Genomic DNA, 26118 nt, shown 5'->3' on the forward strand with positions numbered 1-26118 from the left:
TGCGTTTGCATTTCCATTGTGTGGCTCAACTAAGTAGTTTAGTGGAAAGACCAGACATGGCGTAGGATTGTCATGGACTTTATCCGCCAACACCGTGCAAATTGTACCATGACCAGAGGGCAACTGGAACCAAGTCTCTTGTGTCTGAAAGAAAGACAAAAATAAACGGGGAGGGACAAAAAGGGATTTTTTTTTTTTGTTCCATCTTGGTGGAACAAGTGAGTAGGGATGCACGGTACCTGGCACAGGTAACTGGGAGAGTGGAGCAAAAAACCCACCTTCTTTCTCTTTTAGGAAAGTTGTGGTGCTGTTGTTTTAGTAGAGAGACGCTGTCTGATACACAGCTGTGAAACTACACAGCTAAAAATACTGCCATTAGCAGAGTACCACACAGAGGTACGTGGGGGAAGGGAGTGAACTGTTGTCACCATTACTGAAGATAAGGAGAATGACCTTTACAGGTGCAAGACAAAGACTGCTACTTCAGCAACTTTGGAATAGGCTTCGAAGGGAGGTTGTGGAATCCTAAGGCAGGGCCACACTTGCAGATGTAGAGCGCGTTGAGTTAAATCAGCCTTCGCAGCACAGTAGGGAAAGTGCTGTAAGCTGTCCACACTGACAGCTGCAAGCACGCTGGCGTGGCCACATTAGTAGCTCTTGCAATGGCCACAGAGAGCAGTGCATGGTGGTAGCTATCCCAGCATGTAAGTGGCTGCAACGTGCTTTTCAAATGGTGGGGTGGGGTGGAGTGTGACAGGTCATTTGTTATGTGTATGTGGGGGGAGAGAGAGTGGGTTTTTGGGGGGCTAAGAGCATGTCAGCTTGCTGTCTTGTAAGTTCAGACAGCAGCAGACCCCTCCTCCTCCTCCCGCCTCTCGTACACAGCATTCTACAGTAATGGTTGCTTTGTCTCGGAGCAGATAAGCAGCCAGCTGTCAGAAACAGAGCTTTCAAAGGGCATATCTGCATTCCTACAGCGAGTTCAAAACAATGAGAAGAGTGGCCACTTGACTTAAGGGGATTATGGGATATTTCCGGAGGTTGATTAGAGGGCAGTAAATGCAACTCCTCGTTTACACTGATGCCCGGGCATTTCAACTAATGCGCAGCAACTGTTAATCTTCTCGTCGAGGTGGAGTACCAGGAGCTCTCTAGCCGTGGAGTCAGAGCGCTCTACGTGCCTTGCCAGTGTGGACGGATAGTGAGCTAGGGCTCCTGGGGCTGCTTTAATGCTCTCTAACTCGCAAGTGTAGACATGCCCCTAGTAGTTGGAGGTTTCTAAGAACAGGTTGGACAGTCATCTGTCAGGGATGGTCTAAGTCAGGGGTGGCCAGCCTGAGCCTGAGAAGGAGCCAGAATTTACTAATGTACATTACCAAAGAGCCACAGTGATACGTCAGCAGCCCCCCCATCACCTTCCCCCACCCTGCTCCCAGTGCCTCCTACCCACTGGCAGCCCCGCTGATCAGCACCTCCCCCTCCCTCCCCGCACCTCCTGATCAGCTGTTTCGTGGTGTGCAGGAGGCTGGGGGGGTGGGAGGGGGAAGGAGCGAGGGCACTGTAGGCTTAGGGGAGGGGGTGGAGTGGGGGCAGAGCCTGTGGCAGAGGCAGGGGTTGAGCAGTGAGCACCCCCGGCACATTGGAGAGTTGGCACCTGTCGCTCCAGCCCCAGAGTCAGTGCCTATACAAGGAGCCACATATTAACTTCGGAAGAGCTGCATGTGGCTCCGGAGCTACAGGTTGGCCTCCTCTGGTCTAAGTGAACTATATCCTTTCTCAGCACAAGAGGCTGGACTAGATGACCTGCATTTTATTTCTTCCTAAAATCACTTGTCTCATTGACAAGCCCATCTGAGCAAGAAAAGGACCAGAAATGGGGGATTTGGACTTCATTCCTGTCCCAGATTCCGAAAGAGCAAACTAAACTGAGGAGTCAAGATGTAAATATGCCAGCTTGTGCAAAGAAATATGGGTCAAGATTTGAAAAAGTGACTTGATTTTTGGGTGTCTTGGCTTGAGTGTCCCATCTTGAGATACCTGAAAAGCTTTCAGAGAGTAGGTGCTCAGCACTTCCTTAAAATTGGGCCCCTTTCAGGTGTCTCAAAAATCCAGGAACCTATATTAGTCACTTTTGAAAATCTAGACAGTATCTCTTTAAGTCACCCACGTACTGGTAAAATATTACATTTTACAGCTTGCTGTTTAATTGTAAAAAGAAAAGGAGTACTTGTGGCACCTTAGAGACTAACCAATTTATTTGAGTATGAGCTTTCGTGAGCTTTTCACGAAAGCTCATGCTCAAATAAATTGGTTAGTCTCTAAGGTGCCACAAGTACTCCTTTTCTTTTTGCGAATACAGACTAACACGGCTGTTACTCTGAAACCTGTTTAATTGTAGTCTTAGAAATGGACTGTAACTCTGTATAACTAAAAGTTTGAATTAGGCTTTAAACAACAGGGCTGCAAATGTTGCAATTCAAAATAAAAGACTGAATTTAAGAGTTGCACTCATTAGTGGATAAATCTTCTGTTAATTTCTGGACAAGAGAGACATGCTGTGAGTAAAAAAAAATGTTAAGATATGTAGGGGACAGTATGACTCGTAGGCCATGCTGTTGCGAGTTTTGGTGTTAATGGGGACATTTGGTTACCTGAATTTTGAGAGGCTCCCCCTGGATTGTTCAGAGATCTTTGTTCTGAACTCACTTTTAAAACGTCACCTAAAGGAGTGTCATCAGTGTGGTACAGGCAGAACTGTGCCTTGAATGGTGACCTCTGACTGATACAAGGAAACTGATGGCATAAAGTGTAAAGCAAAGGAGTGTGTGAGGAGTGGTAGTTTACTTTCCCAGTGATCATCCAAGTGTGTTTGTAAGGAATAAGGAAAAGAACTTTTGAAGTGCTTAGGATCCCATTAGAATTAATATTTTTCTCAAAAGCATTTGTCTGATAAAGCTCTTACTTAATTCTGCTTTCTTCTGTGTCTTGCTTTCCTGAAATTTGAGTAAATCTGCACTAGTGGGAGCAGAGAGGCAGGTCACAAACAAAAGTGAAGCATGCTGCTTTAAAACCCTGGAGCAAGCAATTTTGAGTGTTGGGGAACTTCCTATAGTGGTTAGAAGAGAGGTTGCATGGCACACAAAGGGTATGTCTACACTATGAAATTAGGTTGAATTTATAGAAGTTGGTTTTTTAGAAATCGTTTTTATATAGTGGATTGTGTGTGTCCCCACACAAAATGCTCTAAGCGCATTAACTCGGCGGAGTGCTTCCACAGTACCAAGGCTAGCATTGACTTCCGGAGTGTTGAACTGTAGCTATCCCACAGTTCCCACAGTCTCCGCCACCCACTGGAATTCTAGGTTGAGATCCCAATGCCTGATGGGGCAAAAAACATTGTCGCGGGTAGTTCTGGGTACATGTCATCAGGCCGGCCGGCCCTCTCTCCCTCCCTCCCTCTGTGAAAGCAACAGCAGACAATCATTTCACGCCTTTTTTCCTGAGTTACCTGTGCAGACGCCATACCACAGCAAGCATGGAGCCCGCTCAGCTCACTGTCACCGTATCTCTCCTGGGTGCCTGCAGTAATGCGATACTGCATTGCTACACAGCAGCAACAACCCATTGCCTTGTGGCAGCAGATGGTGCAATAGGCCTGAAAACTATCATCATCGTGTCTGAGGTGCTCCTGGCTGCCTCGGTAAGGTCGGTCCAGAGCGCCTGGGCAGACATGGGCGCAGGGACTAAATTAAGAGTGACTCGACCAGGTCATTCTCTTCAGTCCTGCAGGCAGTCCTATTGTACCATCTTATGGTGAGCAGGCAGGAGATGAGGATGGCTAGTAGTCCTATTGCACCATCTTCTGCCGGACAGGCAGGAGATGAGGATGGCTAGCAGTCCTACTGCACCTTCTGCTGCCAGCAAAAGATGTAAAAGATAGGTGGAGTGGATCAAAACAAGAAATACACCAGATTTGTTTTTTATTCATTTGCTCCTCCCTCCGTGAAATCAACGGCCGACAATTGTTTTGGTGAGGTCTGTCAGGGGCATCTTGAAAACTTTAATGGACATTCAGTCCTGCCTGAAATACCAGAAGGAGGGATAGTTGAGTGGGTTGAGCATTGGCCTGCAAAACCCAGGGTTTTGAGTTCAATCCTTGAGGGGGCCATTCTGTGTGACCGTTGTTTTTGTTTCTCCTTGATGTAAAGTCACCGCCGTTGTTGATTTTAATTCCCTGTAAGCCAACCCTGTAAGCCATGTCGCCCCCCCCCCCCCGTCAGAGCAACAGCAGACAATCGTTCCGTTCCTTTTTTCTGTGCAGACGCCATAACACGGCAAGCATGGAGCCTGCTCAGATCACTTCGGCAATTAGGAGCACATTAAACACCACACGCATTATCCAGCAGTATATGCAGCACCAGAACCTGGCAAAGTGAAATCGGGCAAGTAGGCTATGTCAGCACGGTGACGAGAGTGATGAGGACATGGACACAGACTTCTCTCAAATCGCAGGCCCTAGCAGTGTGGGCATCATGGTGCTAATAGGGCAGGTTCATGCAGTGGAATGCCGATTTTGGGCCTGGGAAACAAGCACAGACTGGTGGGACCTCATAGTGTTGCAGGTCTGGGACGATTCCCAGTGGCCGCTAAACTTTCGGATGCATAAGGGCACTTTCATGGAACTTTGTGACTTGCTTTCCCCTGCCCTGAAGTGCATGAACACCAAGATGAGCGCAGCACTCACAGTTGAGAAGCGAGTGGCAATAGTCCTGTGGAAGCTTGCAATGCCAGACAGCTACCGGTGAGTCGGGAATCAGTTTGGAGTGGGCAAATCTGCTGTGGGGGCTGCTGTGATGCAAGTAGCCAACACTATTACTGAGCTGCTGATATCAAGGGTAGTGACCCTGGGAAATGTGCAGGTCATAGTGGATGACTTTGCTGCAATGGGATTCCCTAACTGTGGTGGGGCCATAGACGGAACCCATTCCCTATCTTGACACCGGAGCACCAAGCTGGCGAGTAAGGGGGGAGATGTTTATGGTGAGGTGGGAGGTTGAGGCAAATTGCCTGGCCGCTGGTTACACGCAGCCAGACACCAGGGCAGTTAGAAGAGCACAGGAGGGTGCGGTGTGCATCAGAGAAGCTTTGAAAACCATTTTCATGGCTGGCAAAGCTACAGTGTGAAAGTTCTGTTTGTTTCTTCTTGATGAAACTCTCCCGCCCCTTGGTTCACTCTCCTTCCCTGTAAGCTATCCACCCTCCCCTCGTTCCTTTGATCACCGCTTGAGGCAATAAATCGTTGTTGCTTCACGTTCGTGCATTCTTTATTAATTCATCACACAAGTAGGGGGATAACTGCCAAGGTAGCCCGGGAGGGGTGGTGGAGGAGAGAAGCACCGGGAGGGGTGGCGGACGTGGGAAGGACAAGGCCACACAGCACTTTAAAACTTATTGAATGCCAGCCTTCTGTTGCTTGGGCAATCCTCTGGGGTGGAGTGGCTGGGTGGCCGGAGGTCCCCCTACCGTGTTCTTGGGTGTCTGGGTGAGGAGGCTATGGAACTTGGGGGGGAGGGCGGTTGGTTACCATAGGGGCTGTAGCGGTGGTCTGTGCTCCAGCTGCCTTTGCTGCAGCTCAACCATACGCTGGAGCATATTAGTTTGATTCTCCAGCAGCCTCAGCATTGAATCCTGCCTCCTCTCATCACGCTGCCGCCACCTTTCAGCTTCAGCCCTCTCTTCAGCCCACCACCTCTCCTCCTGGTCATTTTGTGCTTTCCTGCACTCTGACATTGTCTGCCTCCACGCATTCGTCTGTGCTCTGTCAGTGTGGGAGGACAGCATGAGCTCAGCGAACATTTCATCGTGAGTGTGTTTTTTTTCGCCTTCTAATCTTCTCTAGCCTCTGAGAAGGAGAAGATCTTGTGATCCTTGAAACACATGCAGCTGGTGGAGGAAAAAGAAAAGGGAGAGTGGTAGTTAAAAAGACACATTTTATAGAACAATGGGTACACTCTTTCATGGTAAATCTTGCTGTTAACGTTACATACATAGCACATGTGCTTTCATTCCAAGGTCGCGTTTTGCCTCCCCCCACCGTGTGGCTAGCCCCTCTCCCCTCCCCGTGGCTAACAGCGGGGAATGTTTCTGTTCAGCCACAGGCAAACAGCCCAGCAGGAACGGGCACCTCTGAATGTCCCCTTAAGAAAAGCACCCTATTTCAACCACGTGACCATGAATGATATCACTCTCTTGAGGATAACACAGAGAGATAAAGAACCAATGTTGTTTGAATGCCAGCAAACATACACTGCAATGCTTCGTTCTACAGTGATTCCCGAGTACGTGCTAGTGGCCTGGTGTGGTAAAGTGTCCTACAATGGTGGACGGAATAAGGCTGCCCTCCCCTTTTGCAAAGGCTTTGGGAGTACATCCAGGAGAGCTGCGAATGCCAGGGCAAATTAATCATTAAACATGCTTGCTTTTAAACCATGTATATTATTTTAAAAGGTACACTCACCAGAGGTCCCTTCTCCGCTTGGCAGGTCCAGGAGGCAGCCTTGGGTGGGTTCGGGAGGTACTGGCTCCAGGTCCAGGGTGAGAAACAGTTCCTGGCTGTTGGGAAAACCGGTTTCTCCGCTTGCTTGCTGTGAGCTATCTACAACCTCATCATCATCATCTTCCTCGTTTCCAAAACCTGCTTCCATGTTGCCTCCATCTCCACTGAAGGAGTCAAACAACATGGTTGGGGTAGTGGTGGCTGAACCCCCTAAAATGGCATGCAGCTCATCATAGAAGCGGTATGTTTTGGGCTCTGACCCGGAGTGGCCGTTTGCGTCTCTAGTTTTCTGGTTGGCTTGCCTCAGCGCCTTAAGTTTTCATGTGGCACTGCTTCGGGTCCCTGTTATGGCCTCTGTCCTTCATGCCCTGGGAGATTTTGACAAATGTTTTGGCATTTTGAAAACTGGAACGAAGTTCTGATAGCACAGATTCCTCTCTCCATACAGCGATCAGATCCTGTACCTCCCGTTCGGTCCATGCTGGAGCTCTTTTGCGATTCTGTGACTCTATCATGGTCACCTCTGCTGATGAGTTCTGCACTCACCTGCAGCTTGCCACGCTGGCCAAACAGGAAATTGAAATTCAAAAGTTCGCGGGCCTTTTCCTGTCTACCTGGCCAGTGCATCTGAGTTGAGAGCGCTGTCCAGAGTGGTCACAATGGAGCACTCTGGGATAGCTCCCGGAGGCCAATATCATCTAATTGCATCCACAGTACCCCAAATTCGACCCGGCAAGGCCGATTTCAGCGCTAATCCCCTTGTCAGGGGTGGAGTAAGGAAATCTATTTTAAGAGCCCTTTAAGTAAAAAAAAAGAAAAAAAGAGAAAAAGGGCTTCGTTGTGTGGATGGGTGCAGGGTTAAATCGATTTAACGCTGCTAAATTCGACCTCAACTCCTAGTGTAGACCAGGGCAAAGTGACACATAAACCCTGTGCAGGAGTGACCATTACCATTATAAAAGGATGAGGTAGAGGGCTATTCCTAATTGGCAGCATTTCTTAGACTTGTTGTCAAGGTTCCTTCCCCACTCTGAACTCTAGGGTACAGATGTGGGGACCTGCATGAAAGACCCTCTAAGCTTATTCTTACCAGCTTAGGTTAAAAACTTCCTCAAGGTACAAACTTTGCCTTGTCCTTGAACCCTATGCTGCCACCACCAATCATGTTAAACAAAGAACAGGGAAAGAGACCACTTGGAGACGTCTTCCCCCAAAATATCCCCCCAAGCCCTACACCCCCTTTCCTGGGGAAGGCTTGATAAAAATCCTCACCAGTTTGTACAGGTGAACACAGACCCTTAGATCTTAAGAACAATGAAAAAACAATCAGGTTCTTAAAAGAAGAATTTTAATTAAAGAAAAAGTAAACGCATCACCTCTGTAAAATCAGGATGATAAATACCTTACAGGGTAATCAGATTAAAAACATAGAGAATCCCTCTAGGCAAAACCTTAAGTTACAAAAAGACACAAAAACAGGAATATACATTCCATTCAGCACAACTTATTTTACCAGCCATTAAACAAAAGAAATCTAACGCATTTCTAGCTAGGTTACTTACTAACTTTTTGCAGGAGTTCTGAGCTGCATTCCTGATCTGTTCCAGGCAAAAGCATCACACAGACAGACAGACCCTTTGTTCCCCCCACTCCAGCTTTGAAAATATCTTGTCTCCTCATTGGTCATTTTGGTCAGGTGCCAGCGAGGTTATCTTAGCTTCTTAACCCTTTACAGGGTGAAAGGGTTTTGCCTCTGGCCAGGAGGGATTTTATAGCACTGTGGACAGAAAGGTGGTTACCCTTCCTTTTATATTTATGACACTTGTACTCTGGGTCTTCTTTAACCCAGTAGGCATATGTATCTAGTCTCTTGCTGCAAACCTCATTCTTTCACTGAGTTTTGGAATGCCTAGAGTGCCTGTCCGTGACCATGATTTGGGAATGCCCAGCTGGATCTGTTCTTTTAATTGCTTTTTTGCTATTTACCTTCTAGCCTGCCTTTAACTCAATATTTGAAGCAATTCTAGTGGTGCAATAACACTGGTATGAAGGGTGGCAAGTATCAAGTACTTGGACGCTTCTATTGATAGGTGTAAAGAGCCTGCATTTCTAAAATTGCCCCTTCTAATCAAAACTGAATGACACATTTTTGTTTCGTTGTTTCCTTCTGGAAAATTGGCTGATCGTAACAAACCATCTTGTAGTAAGCGGTAAACGCAATGGAATACATTTCCCACCCACGACTTCCTGCACATAATTCTCACTGCCTTGAATGGGAGAAGAATGGTTAACAAGCTGTGTAATTCTCTGAAATTTACCATAGTGCACAGAAGAAGTTATAAACTCTAGGCCCTCCAACATAGCATGTTTGTGAGCTCTCCCTGACTTCAAATACAGGAGGTGACTGACCTCAGCAGACATTGTCCCCTCATGGTGCAGCCTTTGCCTCGACACATTAATCTCCCACAGTTTATTATGGTCAGGCATGGTTTACTAACAGTGCAAAGGGAAAGGATGCTTAAGAGCCTCTCTGTCAACTTCAGTAGACGACGGACACTGTATGCTGATCCACTAACCAGTTGCAGCAATGATTCCCAGGATGAGGCAGCTATAAAGTCCCTAATTATCCCCCGGAAATGCTCTGGAGCCAGTAGATTATTTCTAAAGTGGCTCCATTTTAACAGGCCCATCCATTCCTGAGAGGAATAGAGACTATGATAATTGTCCTTAGGAACTTTTTTTACCCTGTATCTGCATTCCAGATGCAGACTCATCTGTTTAAGCCCAGTCTGATTTATTTCCTAAATCCCATTTTCAAAAGGATTTAAGCATTTAGAAGACTAAAACCTTTGACTTTCAATTACTGTAACCGCTTCGGACAAATTTATGGGATATCTGCATGCCACAAATTCAAGGGCCAATAAAGATGAGCTGTCATCTAGGATCAGCGTCCCAAAGTGACTCTTCCAGCGGGCCAGGAATTTCCATGAGCAATTCTGTAGAGCTTTGATTCACAGGAGGTACAGGTCGCTTCTCTGACTGTGCTCTGGTACCCATGCTGAGGACACCTTCCATTCTAGTCAGCTTTGACACAGAGAACAAAGTGGATAATGTTGGGGAAATAGGAGGAACATTTAAATCCCAAACCTATCACTGTCCATAAAAGGGACAGCTTTCACAGGCATAATCAGAAACTGAGAGAAACCGACATTTTTGTGGTGTCGATCTTGACTTGTGATTATGAGAATAGTGAAAGATGAATGCACTTGATACAAAATATTCACTGGGATGCAAGACTGTTAAGTCTGGCAAAAACTCCAGCTGCAGAATGATCTTACCCTCTGTGCGGGTGTTGAGATGGCAAATATGAAATGGCAAATTGCCAACACAAGTGGTGAATGCAAAGACAAACTTAAAGGAGAGGCACCAGTTGGCAATTACTGGCAGCGACACGGTAGGAAAAAAACCTGTCCAGCTAACAGCAACTGTTTGTAGCAAATAACTATGAGAAAATTTGTCTCAGATCTTCAAAATAAAAAAAAACTAGAAATTATGGAGCCCTAGCAGAAGGTTTCCTGTTCCTGGGCTGTCTCAGCGTAACTGCTGGGCTGATCTTGGATACAATACAAATATGACCTATAATGAAGACTCTATCTGAATTGCAGGATGATCTTCAAATAATTGTAGCTGAATTGCGGAAAAGTATTAATGGATCTTTATTAATAGCAGTAATTTGGAAAAGTCACAGTAGACCTATTTGTTTAAGAAAAATTTGCTAGGATGATATAAACACTCAACTATTATGTTATGCCTGCGAACTTTTTGATAACCAGACAATTTGATGCAACTATAGGGCCGTAACCAGGGAGGGGTGAGTGGGGTAGTTGCCCAGGGTGGAAAACCGGGGTGGTGGGGGGGTGAAATGACAAAAAACCTGGTAGGGGGTATAGTATTGCTACCCTTGCTTCTGTGTTGCTGCAGACGTCTGCACTGCCTTCAGGGCTGAGAGGCCAGAGAGCGGCAATCGCTGGCTGGGCACCCTGCTCTGAAGGCAGCACCATTGCCAGCAGCAGCACAGAAGTAAGGGTGGTGATACCATGCCTGATGCAGGACTCTACCCCCCCCCCATCGTTTCCCCCCCACCATCATTTCTCCATCCCATTTCCCCCTTTCCTCACTGGTTTTGTGCCCTGGGTGGCTCCCCCGCTCACCCCACCCTGGTTGTGGCCTGCACAAAACTCTTCAAGATCATTTCATGTACTAATGGGGGAAAAAAGTGTGTGTTGCAAACCTCAAAATGTATGCACAATTGTGGACTGTGCAAAGTAAGCTAATTTAAAACAAAATGGCTCTTGAAGCCTTTATATTGCAGAATCCACAATATTGTGAATGAAATAGGACCTTACCTATAATCTAGAACAGGGATGGGCTAACTTTTTGGCCCGAGGGCCACATCTGGGTATGGAAATTGTATGGCGGGCCATGAATGCTCACAGAATTGGGGATTGGGGTATGGGCTCTGGCTGGGGGTTCGGGCTCTGGGGTGGGGCCAAAAATGAGGAGCTCAGGGTGTGGGAGGGGGCTCTGGGCTGTGGCAGGGGTTGTGGTGCGGGGGTGAGGGCTCTGGGGTGGGACTGGGGATGAGGGGTTAGGGGGCGCAGGAGGGTACACCAGGCTTGGACCAAGGGGTTCAGATTGCCGGAGGGGGATCAGGGCTGGGGCAGGGCATTGGGGAGCAGGAGGGGGTCCAGGGTGCAGGCTCTGGGAGGCACTTACCTCAAGCAGCTCCCAGAAGCAGCGGCGTGTCCCCTTCTGGCTCCTATGTGGAGGCACGGCCAGGCGGCTCTGCTCGCTGCCCTGTCTGCAGGCACTGCCCCTGCAGCTCCCATTGGCCATGGTTCCCGGCCAGTGGGAGATGCGGGGGCAGAGTGCGGAACCCCCTGGCTGCCCCTACATGTAGAACTTGGAGGGTCATGCTGCTGCTTCCAGGAGCCACGCAGAGTGGGGCAAGCTCTGGACGCCACTCCCTGGTGGGAGCTCGAGGGTCGGATTAAAATGTCTGGAGGGCCAGATGCGGCCCGCAGGCCATAGTTTGCCCACCTCTGGACTAGGCCATACTTCTTCTGTGCTCAAGAATAAAACTCTCTTCTGGACCTGCATTAGGTTCTGTAGCCAATCTGCATTTCTGCAGTCAGCACCCAAGGGGATTGAGGTTTCTGTTGAATGCAGCTTTTAATTTTTTACATCTTTTATAGTAAAATAACAGGTGCAGTAAAAATGTGCACATTGCAAGACTTTTGCATTAATCTCATTTTAAAATATATGTACAAGTTTGACAACTTCATATCAACATTCATTTCAGTTGAATTACAAGTGAGAATATGTTTCCAAGCTGTTACCCTTTGTCTTGAGGATGTACTTGATCGTCTGCAAGACACTGTTATTAATAATTATAGCTGTATCTTAAAAAGTAAACTGATGATTCCTAAATTATTTTCTTTTCAGGACTGGTCTGGCAGGCTTATTATTGCCTCTTTAGCTGGAGCTTTTGGGTCTTCATTTCTTTATGGTTACAATCTCTCCGTAGTGAATGCACCCACAGTGGTAAGTGACTGAAAGCTTTTAAAATCTAATTCCAGTAGAGGGTGATGTTGTCCAAAAATTACACAAACTATTTGAAATACTTGTTTGTAAGACTTTTTGTATAGTGGGAGAGAAAAGAGATATAATAACTTATGAAATACTTTTGTTCCCTATAACTAAATTTTTGTAATCTTTTGTTTGTTTCTTTCTCCCATGAAGTCACAGTGTAGTTCTAATGTTTGTCATGAAAACTAAGTGTTCCTTTTGAAATGAGTAATTTCATTTCATATGAGTTTGTTCTGTGTGGTAAAATAATTCCAGAAGCAGACTTTTAAGTACTAAGTATATACAGCTATTGACTATATACCAACTTTTGATCACATTGTTCTGTTTTTAAGAATTGTAGAGCATTCTGTTCTCACAGTTGGATAATAGAGTTTGCTCTTGCTCTTCCTTCTACTGGGGCCATTCTATTGCATTTCATACTGGTACCTTGTTTATGGTCCATGTAGTGAAACTGCTATGTTGGCCATTTATCAACTATGATTGCAAGTTCTGCTGATGGAATATATTAAATGAATGGAATATTATGAAATGATCTATAGTATATTTTTGGAATTTTATTCTGAATATTATTACAAATTAAGGTTTAAATGCTTTGTTCAAAGTACACTTATCATTAATTGGTCTGTGCTCTTTTTTTTTCTATCACAAAATAAGAATAAGGGAATAGTCAATGAAATTGAAAGTGAAAAATTTTAAAGACCTTTTGTATAATTTATAATTAACCAGTGGAATTCATTGCCGGAAGAGATTGTTGACACCAGTGGTTCCTGGTTTTACTGAAATTAATGGAAGTTTTTCCACTTAATTCAGTGCGGCTTGGTTTTTACCCCCAAGAGCTTATTCAGATTCAGCAGATATGATATTTCATGAATAATGAGAATGTTCTCTGTTACTGAATAGGGTAATAAACTTAAAGAATATAAATCCTCATGCTTCACAGCACAAGCAAATCATTAATCCATAAGGTTAGGAAGATACTTGGATTGTGGGAAAGTTTTTTCCGTAAATTTCTAGGAACTTCCTCTGAAGCAGCAAGTACAGGCCCCTGTCAGAAAGAAGACTAGATAGATCGTGTCTGATTAGTTATGAGCTACATGTTTGATCCATTATGGCATTTCCTGTGTATCACTCACTTCAGCTTGTGATCTTGGTGGATCTCATAAAATGAACAACTTCGGGAAAGTTCAGTACATAGACAGGTTTCAGAGTAGCAGCCGTGTTGGTCTGTATCCGCAGAAAGAACAGGAGGACTCGTGGTACCTTGGAGACTAATACATTTATTAGAGCATAAGCTTCCATGAGCTACAGCAAGGAAGCAACTTGGGAAACTGAGGTGCCGCAAGTACTAGTGATGGTGATACTTTTTCCCCTCTGAACAAATATTGCCCTAAAATAGTCTAAGGGGTCATCCTGAGCTTAGAAGGCCCAATTCTCAGCTGAGGCACAAAACAGGGTGCCTAATAGTTAGAAATTGTTTTTGCAGGAGTAGAAGTGAGTGAGTGAGTGTGTGTGTGTGTGTGTGAGAGAGAGAGAGGCAGCTGTTTGATAACTGCACCTGAGGCTTGTAACATGACAATTAATCATAGTGGAGTTGTATTTATTATGCAGCTTTGACCTCCTCACTTTGTATGCTGCTCCCCAACGCAATCTATTACACGGTTCAAAAGCAGATGCTGCCAGTGCTGCTTATTTAGAACAAGATTGTACCATTCTTATTCACATTGTTGTACCTCATTATGGACTACACAGAGGTTTTTACCACAAGCCCTGAGTAAAGGTGTCAATATGTAGGTATGTTGCCCCAGGAGCTGAACCACAACCTGTCTTCTGGTTTCCCTCTCATGCTGGGGAGGAAAGCACAGATCACTTTCCTGCCCATGCCAGCTTAGCTGCACAGGCCAGTGCTTTGGGAAAGGGGGTAGTGTGTCCTGGTGTGTCTAGGACAGTCCTTACTGGAAATGCCAAGGTCAAGGCAGGCTGCAAAAGGGAGAGCAGATATTCCCAAGATTGACTGGGTAACACTTAACTGTTAAAGTCCCCAACCAGTCACAAACTGTACTTCTCATCCCCCACACTAGTTAACAAGAAGCAAAAAATAAATCACACAGCCCCCTCTATTGCATTTCATTTCTCTGGCTCCCAGTCAGCACCTAGGTCCAGTACAGTGGGAAGTTATTTAAAAAACTTCACATATATAAAAATGTTCTTCTGACCCCAAAGGGTCAGCCACATTACCAGGTTAGTACAGATTTGGATCTTACCCAAAATATCATGCTGCCAGCCAATTCTTTAGTGCCTAAAACTAAAGGTTTATTATAAAGAAAAAAGAAAGAACAAGAAGAGAGATGTTAAATGGTAAAACAGTCACATGCATACAAAGATTCAAAGTCCATCAGGTTCCTAGCAGTACTGGTGAATTTGCTGGCTTGAGCACATCCACAGTTTGGAAGGGTCATTCAGTCTTTTGTTCAGAGCTTCGTTTGTAGAAAGGTTAGTCTAGAGGTAAGAAGCAGGAATAAAGACGCAATGGAGAAGATGCAGCTTCCTCTTATAGTCTTTTACGAGGCAGCTTGATTTCCTTTGTTCCAAACACAAGTTGCCCAGCACATGGCCTGGAAGCCTTAGACCATTCTGTCCATAGGCATGCCCCTGCATGCCTTGCTGAGTCATAGGGTGTATCCCTTGCCTTCTGAATGGATCAATTGTATAGCTGATGTCAGGGTAGGCAGTGCTAAAGCCAATCTATCTGGGGGTGTCATTCAAATGCACAGCACATATAGACACACCATACATATAACTTACAATACAAAGATGATACAAACACATAAACGAGATTATTATACCAGGCAAATTATAACATTTTTGCAGATACCTTAGGCGGCATATCTGGCATAACTCATTGCAATTTTACAACGTTGGTATTCATAATATCCTAAAGTGCCCCCTCAAATTCCATATAGCATCACAGGTAGAGTCAAGACTTTGCTCATGCCCTGCCCCTATTGTTCACTTTTTACCTGTATGCATGGAAGGGGGACTAGCAGCCATGCAGAAACTGGTCTCCACCCTGCCCAAGGGAAGTAGATATCTTCTGCCCCAATATTCTCCTGCATGGATGTGTAGCATGGGTCATGATTCTCTGTGAGCAGGCCCTTTGGAACCAGAAGTGGTTGCAAATTTTCCAATGAAAACAGAATCTTACACTGCAGCTTCCAGGGTCTCCAGGGCAGCCTTACTATGCAGATTACCCTGGGTTGGAGATAACAAGGCTTCCAGATCTCTGAGCCAGCTGATTCCCTGTCCAGCCGCCACTGGGGTCTGGAGAGCATAATTAGTTTAGGAAACACCATGGGTGGGATCCACAAAAGTACTTAGGGAGGCACCTAAGTCCCTTTGGTTCCATTGTGATCCACAAAACTCCCACTGAACTGTGTAGGTGTCTAAACTCATTTGGCACGTAATTTTTTTTTTTCTGGTTAAAAGTTCCCCCAGCATTTACGTTACTGCCTCTGGGCATGCACATTGCTGCCTTCCTCTAGGCGTCTGGATGCCTATTTCCTGCCTAAAGCCCAGAGTGATTCACAAACTATGTGCAGGGCCCAGTATGGTAGTTGTCCTCTTAGCACACCTACCGGATTGGGTCCCATTCAAAATCCAGCCATAGGAGGTGATGTCCTCCTTATAACCTTTAGCCCAGTGAAGATATGGGAGCCCTAGATTGAATTCCCCCATCCCTAGTAGAGGGGAAGACAATTTGAATAGGGGTCTCCCACACCTCTCAAGAGAGTGTTCTAACCACTGGCTTATGGGATATGCAGTTGTGCAGCTCCTTCAGTCTCTCCTGTTGAAGGTGTTCCACTGTGGATAAATACTTAAAGAGCTGTTGGACCAGAGAGCACGAGAGAATCGGAATGACTGTAGTCCAGTGGTTAGGGAACCCACCTGTGAGTCAGGAGACTCAGGATCCACTCCTCTGCTCCAATCACTCTTTCATTAGTTATCTACAGTGCAACAGCTTCAGTAGAAGAGATTGAGGGAGAATATTCCATAGTTTAGGGGTTAACACACTCTCTGAAGGGTGGAAGGCTCCTATTCAAAATCTTTCTCCCCCTTTGTCAGAGATGGGGGAATTGAACCCTGGTCTCTCATATCCCAGGTGATTGCTCTAACCACAGGGCTAAAAGTCATAAGTTAGGCACCAGCACCACCTCCAGCTCCTTTGTGTGGAGTGAGGCAGGCGCTCAACTCATTCCAGCAAGAAACTCCTTAGAGGCCTAAGCTACCTGACTCCAGGTATCGGGTAACCATTTTTGGATCTCCAGCAGAACTGGATGGCCTCCCTGCAACCTGGACTTCAGTGCCCGTCTCTGAGAGAGGGATGGGGCTTAGCATACACCTCTGACATTGGCATCTCCTATTAGCTAGCTTAGGCGTCTCCCAGCCACCTAGCATGCTGGCTTCTGTGCATTGTGTTCTTAGATTCCTGTCTCTCTTCATTCATTACACAGGGAACATAGGTGCATAACTTGGCTTTGTGGATCATAGTGTTCCTGGATTTTGTAGACATCTTAAAAGTTAGGTGCTGTGACACTCGGCATTGCAACGCCTACGGCCCTTCATGGGTCACACCCCATGCGTCTGTGTTTCCAAAATGAAAATTGTTCTGAATATCAAGTTTCTGAGTTTCAGTCAGCTCTAACTGGGACTCCCTGTGGGGTAAGGTGCTACTAAGTGTGAGTAGAGGGCCCTGAATGAATTAGATGTTAATAATTAGCACCTTTTATAGCGCTGTATATCTTACAAGTGCTGTACATACACTTGGCAAGCTAACAAATTGAGGTGCTGAGTCAGTAAACTTGGGTGAGCGACTGAACTGTTTTGATTGTTTGCAGCTTGACTCTATATACTGCTGAGCCCTTCTGTGATGTGCGGAGCACCCTCAGCTCCTGTTCATTTCAATGCAAGTCTCATTGATGTCCAGCATCTCGCAAGAGGTGCCCAGCACTACACAAGATCAGGCCTCTCATTCAGATAAAACTGAAGAAAGGAGGTACTATAAAGGGAGGTAGCAGGTAATAAAAACCTGGACAATATAGCTGTTGATAAAAAGTGGATACTTAGGAAATTGGATCTATACAAATCATAAGTCTTCTCATAACAGAAGAACTAGGAGTCACCAAATGAAATTAATAGTCAGCAAGTTTAAAACAAACAGAAGGATTTTTTTTTTCACACAATGCACAGTCGACCTGTGGAACCCCTTGCCAGAGGATGTTGTGAAGGCCAAGGCTATAACAGGGTTAAAAAAAGAACTAGGTAAGTTTATGGAGGATAGGTCCATCAATGGCTATTAGCCAGGATGGACAGGAATTGTGTCCCTAGCCTCTGTTTGACAAGCTGGGAATGGGCGACAGGGGATGGATCACTTGGTGATCACCTGTTCTGTTCATTCCCTTTGGGGCACCTGGCATTGGCCACTGTCAGAAGACAGGATACTGGGCTAGATGGTCTGATCCATCTCCCCCCCCCCCCCCCCCGCGGCCAGTATGGTCGTTCTTATGGAACCATATGCCGGAAGTGAATCCAAAGCTGATTCAAAACAACTGGCTATCAGGTCTTCCCAGGACAACCGTCAAGGAGAATATACAAATACAATTTTATATCGGTGTTTAGGGACGTACTGTCTCCTCAGACAGGAGGAACCCCTCTCCACCAGGGCCTGACTGCAAGTCTTAACTCATGCTAACAAGCAGCAATGGAAGTAATCCCACTGGAAATGCGTCAACTTGTTTCCACCTTGCTGCAAGGGGGAAATAAAATGCACTCGTCCTTTTGCTGGTGCAGCTTGTTTCCTCCGCCATGCTAACTCAGCTGTATTGGCTGGTGCACTGAAACTGGAGCTCAGCCCATTCCCCACCCTTGCCCACTCACCTTCATAGGAGAGGAGTAGCAGCCTAACAACAGCTGTTCTTCGTCCTGCACAAGGTATGACTATGTGGGTAATCCACACAGGAGAATAAGGGGTCTCCTTGGACCCTCTTTGTCCCTTGCACACATGCGCAGCCCTATATGTGGCTGTAACAGAACTCTCTCCAAAAACAATTGGGAAAGTTTGAGATGAACAGTTTGGCTGGGTGTAAATCAAAGACCCGTGTTCTTCTGGACTTCTTTTCATTCAGTGCACAGATTGCGCTTTTGGGTGAGGTCTCTGGGACACCAGTATAGCAGTGCACTTTGACCTCAGTCGTGGAAGTGAAAAATCTCTGCCCTTTATTACTACACGTTGTTTGTTTTCTTCCTGCAATAAACCAGATTTGATAGTATCATCGGTTTCAGAGTAGCAGCTGTGTTAGTCTGTATCATCTTGTACCATGAAAGTTAGAACTGCTGTAGATGTAGTTCAAGATGATAACTTGGAATATCTACTCTGGCACCCATCACTGTAAGATCTGGAAGGCTGTAAAATTAAGAGCTAGATCATTTACCTTCTATATGAGAGAACTCTCGTCCCTTCTGTTTGTAGCCTATTGTTTTATTTAAAGTTAATTTAGTAATGCTATATTACAGGGAGTCCTTGGACTTAGGATGCCCGACTTACGTCGGACGCCACTTACGATGCTTTTCAATTGACTGCGCATTTCGCCCCTACAATACTTGTTTCACCCTTATGATGCTCAATTTTCATAAAGTTCACTTGAAATCACTTCCTGGTTGCATTCTACTGGTATGGAGCTGGAAGGGGTCATTTCTGATTGGCTTGTGGTATAGGGTCATTCACTGGTCACTTACTTATGTCAAGCATTTCTAAGGGTATGTCTACACTACGGAATAAGGTCGAATTTATAGAAGTCGGTTTTTTAGAAATCGGTTTTATATATTCGAGTGTGTGTGTCCCCACACAAAATGCTCTAAGTGCATTAACTCGGCGGAGCGCTTCCACAGTACCGAGGCTAGAGTCGACTTCCGGAGCGTTGCACTGTGGGTAGCTATCCCACAGTTCCCGCAGTCTCCGCTGCCCATTGGAATTCTGGGTTGAGTTCCCAATGCCTGATGGGGCTAAAGCATTGTCGCGGGTGGTTCTGGGTACATATCGTCAGGCCCCCGTTCGTTCCCTCCCTCCCTCCGTGAAAGCAAGGGCAGACAATCGTTTCGCGCCTTTTTTCCTGAGTTACCTGTGCAGACGCCATATCACGGCAAGCATGGAGCCCGCTCAGGTAACCGTCACCCTATGTCTCCTGGGTGCTGGCAGACGTGGTACGGCATTGCTACACAGTAGCAGCAACCCCTTGCCTTGTGGCAGCAGACGGTACAGTACGACTGGTAGCCGTCATCGTCATGTCCGAGATGCTCCTGCCCACGTCGGCTGGGAGCGCCTGGGCAGACATGGGCGCAGGGACTAAATTTGGAGTGACTTGACCAGGTCATTCTCTTTAGTCCTGCAGTCAGTCCTATTGAACCGTCTTATGGTGAGCAGGCAGGCGATACGGACTTCTAGCAGTCGTACTGTACCATCTTCTGCCAGGCAGGCAAGAGATGAGGATTGCTAGTAGTCGTATTGTACCATCTTCTGCCAGGCAGGCAAGAGATGAGGATGGCTAGCAGTCGTACTGTACCATCTTCTGCCGAGCAGCCATGAGATGTGGATGGCATGCAGTCCTTCTGCACCGTCTGCTGCCAGCCAAAGATGTAAAAGATAGATGGAGTGGATCAAAACAAGAAATAGACCAGATTTGTTTTGTACTCATTTGCCTCCTCCCCTGTCTAGGGGACTCATTCCTCTAGGTCACACTGCAGTCACTCACAGAGAAGGTGCAGCGAGGTAAATCTAGCCATGTATCAATCAGAGGCCAGGCTAACCTCCTTGTTCCAATAAGAACGATAACTTAGGTGCACCATTTCTTATTGGAACCCTCCGTGAAGTCCTGCCTGAAATACTCCTTGATGTAAAGACACCCACTTTGTTGATTTTAGCTCCCTGAAGCCAACCCTGTAAGCCGTGTCGTCAGTCGCCCCTCCCTCTGTCAGAGCAACGGCAGACAATCGTTCCGCGCCTTTTTTCTGTGCGGACGCCATACCAAGGCAAGCATGGAGGCCGCTCAGCTCACCTTGGCAATTAGGAGCACATTAAACACCACACGCATTATCCAGCAGTATATGCAGCACCAGAACCTGGCAAAGCGATACCGGGCGAGGAGGCGACGTCAGCGCGGTCACGTGAGTGATCAGGACATGGACACAGATTTCTCTGAAAGCATGGGCCCTGCCAATGCATGCATCATGGTGCTAATGGGGCAGGTTCATGCTGTGGAACGCCGATTCTGGGCTCGGGAAACAAGCACAGACTGGTGGGACCGCATAGTGTTGCAGGTCTGGGATGATTCCCAGTGGCTGCGAAACTTTCGCATGCGTAAGGGCACTTTCATGGAACTTTGTGACTTGCTTTCCCCTGCCCTGAGGCGCATGAATACCAAGATGAGAGCAGCCCTCACAGTTGAGAAGCGAGTGGCGATAGCCCTGTGGAAGCTTGCAACGCCAGACAGCTACCGGTCAGTTGGGAATCAATTTGGAGTGGGTAAATCTACTGTGGGGGCTGCTGTGATGCAAGTAGCCCACGCAATCAAAGATCTGCTGATATCAAGGGTAGTGACCCTGGGAAATGTGCAGGTCATAGTGGATGGCTTTGCTGCAATGGGATTCCCTAACTGTGGTGGGGCTATAGACGGAACCCATATCCCTATCTTGGCACCGGAGCACCAAGCCGCCGAGTACATAAACCGCAAGGGGTACTTTTCAATAGTGCTGCAAGCTCTGGTGGATCACAAGGGACGTTTCACCAACATCAACGTGGGATGGCCGGGAAAGGTGCATGATGCTCGCATCTTCAGGAACTCTGGTCTGTTTCAAAAGCTGCAGGAAGGGACTTTATTCCCAGACCAGAAAATAACTGTTGGGGATGTTGAAATGCCTATATGTATCCTTGGGGACCCAGCCTACCCCTTAATGCCATGGCTCATGAAGCCGTACACAGGCAGCCTGGACAGTAGTCAGGAGCTGTTCAACTACAGGCTGAGCAAGTGCAGAATGGTGGTAGAATGTGCATTTGGACGTTTAAAGGCGCGCTGGCGCAGTTTACTGACTCGCTTAGACCTCAGCGAAACCAATATTCCCACTGTTATTACTGCTTGCTGTGTGCTCCACAATATCTGTGAGAGTAAGGGGGAGACGTTTATGGCGGGGTGGGAGGTTGAGACAAATCGCCTGGCTGCTGGTTACGCGCAGCCAGACACCAGGGCGGTTAGAAGAGCACAGGAGGGCGTGGTACGCATCAGAGAAGCTTTGAAAACCAGTTTCATGACTGGCCAGGATACGGTGTGAAAGTTCTGTTTGTTTCTCCTTGATGAAACCCCCCGCCCCTTGGTTCACTCTACTTCCCTGTAAGCTAACCACCCGCCCCTCCTCCCTTCAATCACCGCTTGCAGAGGCAATAAAGTCATTGTTGCTTCACATTCATGCATTCTTTATTCATTCATCACACAAATAGGGGGATGACTATCAAGGTAGCCCAGGAGGGGTGGTGGAGGAGGGAAGGAAAATGCCACACAGCACTTTAAGCACAGCACTTTAAAAGTTGACAACTTTAAAATTTATTGAATGACAGCCTTCTTTTTTTTTGGGCAATCCTCTGTGGTGGAGTGGCTGGTTGGCCGGAGGCCCCCCCACCGCGTTCTTGGGCGTCTGGGTGTGGAGGCTATGGAACTTGGGGAGGAGGGCGGTTGGTTACAGAGGGGCTGCAGTGGCAGTCTGTGCTCCAGCTGCCTTTGCTGCAGCTCAACCATACACTGGAGCATACTGGTTTGGTCCTGCAGCAGCCTCAGCATTGAATCCTGCCTCCTCTCATCACGCTGCCGCCACATTTGAGCTTCAGCCCTCTCTTCAGCCCGCCACTTACTCTCTTCAGCCCGCCACCTCTCCTCCCGGTCATTTTGTGCTTTCCTGCACTCTGACATTATTTGCCTCCACGCATTCGTCTGTGCTCTGTCAGTGTGGGAGGACAGCATGAGCTCGGAGAACATTTCATCGCGAGTGCGTTTTTTTTTCTTTCTAAGCTTCACTAGCCTCTGGGAAGGAGAAGATCCTGTGATCATTGAAACACATGCAGCTGGTGGAGAAAAAAAAAGGGACAGCGGTATTTAAAAAGACACATTTTGTAAAACAGTGGCTACACTCTTTCAGGGTAAACCTTGCTGTTAACATTACATACATAGCACATGTGCTTTCGTTACAAGGTCGCATTTTGCCTCCTCCCACCGCGTGACTACCCCCTCAACCTTCCCCCCTCCCTGTGGCTAACAGCGGGGAACATTTCTGTTTAGCCACAGGCAAACAGCCCAGCAGGAATGGGCTCCTCTGAGTGTCCCCTGAAGAAAAGCACTCTATTTCAACCAGGTGCCCATGAATTATATCTCACTCTCCTGAGGATAACACAGAGAGATAAAGAACGGATGTTGTTTGAATGCCAGCAAACATACACTGCAATGCTTTGTTCTACAATGATTCCCGAGTACGTGTTACTGGCCTGGAGTGGTAAAGTGTCCTACCATTAAGGACACAATAAGGCTGCCCTCCCCAGAAACCTTTTGCAAAGGCTTTAGGACTACATCTAGGAGAACCGCAAATGCCAGGGCAAAGTAATCCTTTCACATGCTTGCTTTTAAACCATGTATAGTATTTTAAAAGGTACACTCACCAGAGGTCCCTTCTCCGCCTGCTGGGTCCAGGAGGCAGCCTTGGGTGGGTTCGGGGGGTACTGGCTCCAGGTCTAGGGTGAGAAACAGTTCCTGGCTGTCGGGAAAACCGGTTTCTCCGCTTGCTTGCTGTGAGCTATCTACAACCTCCTCCTCATCATCATCTTCTTCGTCCCCAAAACCTGCTTCCGTATTGCCTCCATCTCCATTGAAGGAGTCAAACAACACGGCTGGGGTAGTGGTGGCTGAACCCCCTAAAATGGCATGCAGCTCATCATAGAAGCGGCATGTTTGGGGCTCTGACCCAGAGCGGCCGTTCGCCTCTCTGGTTTTCTGGTAGGCTTGCCTCAGCTCCTTCAGTTTCACGCGGCACTGCTTCGGGTCCCTGTTATGGCCTCTGTCCTTCATGCCCTGGGAGATTTTGACAAAGGTTTTGGCATTTCGAAAACTGGAACGGAGTTCTGATAGCACAGATTCCTCTCCCCAAACAGCGATCAGATCCCGTACCTCCCGTTCGGTCCATGCTGGAGCTCTTTTGTGATTCTGGGACTCCATCATGGTCACCTGTGCTGATGAGCTCTGCATGGTCACCTGCAGCTTGCCACGCTGGCCAAACAGGAAATGAGATTCAAAAGTTCGCGGTTCTTTTCCTGTCTACCTGGCCAGTGCATCTGAGTTGAGAGTGCTGTCCAGAGTGGTCATAATGGAGCACTCTGGGATAGCTCCCGGAGGCCAATACCATCGAATTGTGTCCACAGTACCCCAAATTCGAGCCGGCAACGTCGATTTAAGCGCTAATCCACTTGTCAGGGGTGGAGTAAGGAAATCGATTTTAAGAGCCCTTTAAGTCGAAATAAAGGGCTTCATTGTGTGGACGGGTGCAGGTTTACATCGATTTAACGCTGCTAAATTCGACCTAAAGTCCTAGTGTAGACCAGGGCTAAAGCATATAGCCTAGTATGGCTAAGCTAAAATCATACCTTGCATTTCAGCCCTACTTAAATGCCTAATATAGAATTGTCCCCTCTAACTACTGATAAATCTTATATGTCTATAATCCTACAATTTAATTCTATTTAGCATACAATAATTTTATATTACATAACAAGTTAGTTAATCATAACATGACATAATAAATTAAAATCAGTGGTTACATGTTGGTTTATGCCATTTGCTTATGGTCCTGGAGCCAGGGAAAAATTCCTCATAAAGGCTTCCCCCAGCACAGGAAGATGGCAGCCGTTCTCTGGGAGGGTGCCTCAGTGAAGTGCCGCAGGTAACAAGTGGTGGTGTTAACAGCACACAATCTAAAGATTTCTTGTAACCTTTTATTTTTGGAAGTCGGGGGTGAGCATGGGCATGTTCTCTAAAATTTATTCATGCTGTTTGTCATTCTTTAAGGGGCCTGATTCAAAGCCCATTGAAGTCAATGGGAGTCTTTCCACTGACCTCAATAGACTTTAGATCAGGCTCTCATTAGAATAGATAGTTGATGTACAGCTCTTTAAAACAAGGTTGTTCTTTGGTTTTGTTTTTTTATGCAAAATTATCCTAACAGTTTTCCATTATCTGGAGGGTTTCCATTTATAGTAAGATGTGATATGCAAATACCCATGGACCTGTTCAATTTTCTTTTTCTTTTTCTTATTTCAATTAGGACTTTTTTCAGATACTTTGTGTATATCTTTGTAAACAACAGAGCATACTGAGAACTAGTTTACATGAAAATTAGCTATAATATTATAAATGGAATTTACATATTTTAGTAATCAACATTAACAAAAAATGCTAATATAAAGCCTTATAAAATGATCTTCAAAATTCATTTTGGTATGAGAGAGAATCTTCAGAGAAAGAGAATGATTGAATGATTGTGTTCCAGTTTCTCACTTGTCTGTGTGCTGCTGTATAAGAAACAAATGACAAGGGACCTTGTCTAATCTCAGATCCATTTTGGGATTTGGTTTAGAAGAACATGAACAGGTATCATTTTGGGGCATTCCCTGAGAATGGACCAAGTTCTTAACAAGCTATCGTAATTTTTCCATTACATTTATAAATATGTTTAACAGCAGCTTCTAAGTGCACGATGTAGTTTAAAAAGCAGTAATTTTATAAAAAAGTTAACAGTCAGGCAAACTGATTCACTGTCAGTTTAAGGATGCAAATCTCCTACCTATAAAAAAAAAAAATTGGACACTTCCCAAATAACCCCTCCTGCAAAAATGGATTCCAGCAATAGACTCCTGGCTCTGCACACTATATATAGTTGACAATATCTTGTCTAAATAGTTGGGTGTAAAGGATTATTTTCCCCTCTTTCCTGTCTCCTACATCTTCATTATCCTGATTCAGTCCTCTCTACTGCTGGGTTTCCCTGCTCTTTTCTAATGCATCCCTCTTGCTTTCTATCTTTGTCTAGTACATTTTTCTACCCTTTCCCCTCCTCTTTTTGTTATGCTAGTCACCAAAAGGTAAAGTTCTCTGCTGTGATGCAGTTGCTGCCAGGCACAGAGACTGTTGTTTTGTTAGTTATCTTTGCTCTGGGTCCAAGTCCTGAATAGGAGGAATTTCAGGAGAGTAGTGTTATCACTTTCGTTAATACAAATAAATAATAGAACACATGCTAGCAGTCAGTGGGTCCTGTCACAGGTTTTTTTCTGCTCTACGTGGTTGGAGTAATAAACCCTGTTTTCAAAAGGAAACTTTTTTGTTAGACAAAATGATTGGAATGTTTAAGCTGAGAAAGGCTGTGCCATTTGATTACCTAACCTGCCATATGAATCATCACTTTGAACATTCCTTACAGTTGGCTGCTCCCACCCACTTTATCATAACATTATTTAAATCATGATGGGCTTTTACTCATGTGTATTTTACTTCTCTCTAAGGTGGTGGAAAATCTTTTGAGATGTGGCAAACTTAAAACTAGATCATAGGTTTAATTGGTTTTAGTGGAGAACTCTGAGACTGAACTAACTTTGGTTTTACTAAGGGTACGTCTACAGTATGAAATTATTCTATTCGAATTTTCGGAAGCTATTTTATACATTCGGTCTTCTGTGTCCCCACTAAAGCGCGTGAATTCAGCAGATTGCGTCCACAGTACCCAGGCTAGCATCGAATGTCGGAGCGGTGCACTGTGGGTAGCTATCCCATGGTTCTCGC

At 46.1% G+C, this 26118-nt stretch overlaps 1 protein-coding gene across 4 annotated transcripts in view; it reads left to right on the plus strand.

Annotated features, from left to right (window-relative positions):
* Positions 1 to 26118, plus strand: part of SLC2A9 (solute carrier family 2 member 9) — a 207451-nt gene that overhangs the window by 35450 nt on the left and 145883 nt on the right. For 3 of the 4 annotated variants that reach the window (XM_073342503.1, XM_073342504.1, XM_073342506.1), the window contains one exon: positions 12062 to 12160. The exons of the other annotated variant lie outside the window; for it this stretch is intronic. In XM_073342503.1, coding sequence (XP_073198604.1) covers positions 12062 to 12160 — 99 coding nt within the window. The remainder of the gene's footprint in view (positions 1 to 12061; positions 12161 to 26118) is intronic. 4 annotated transcript variants of the gene reach the window in all.

This window comes from Lepidochelys kempii, chromosome 4, assembly GCF_965140265.1.
Source record: "Lepidochelys kempii isolate rLepKem1 chromosome 4, rLepKem1.hap2, whole genome shotgun sequence".
In the NCBI taxonomy this organism is placed as follows: Eukaryota; Metazoa; Chordata; order Testudines; family Cheloniidae; genus Lepidochelys; species Lepidochelys kempii.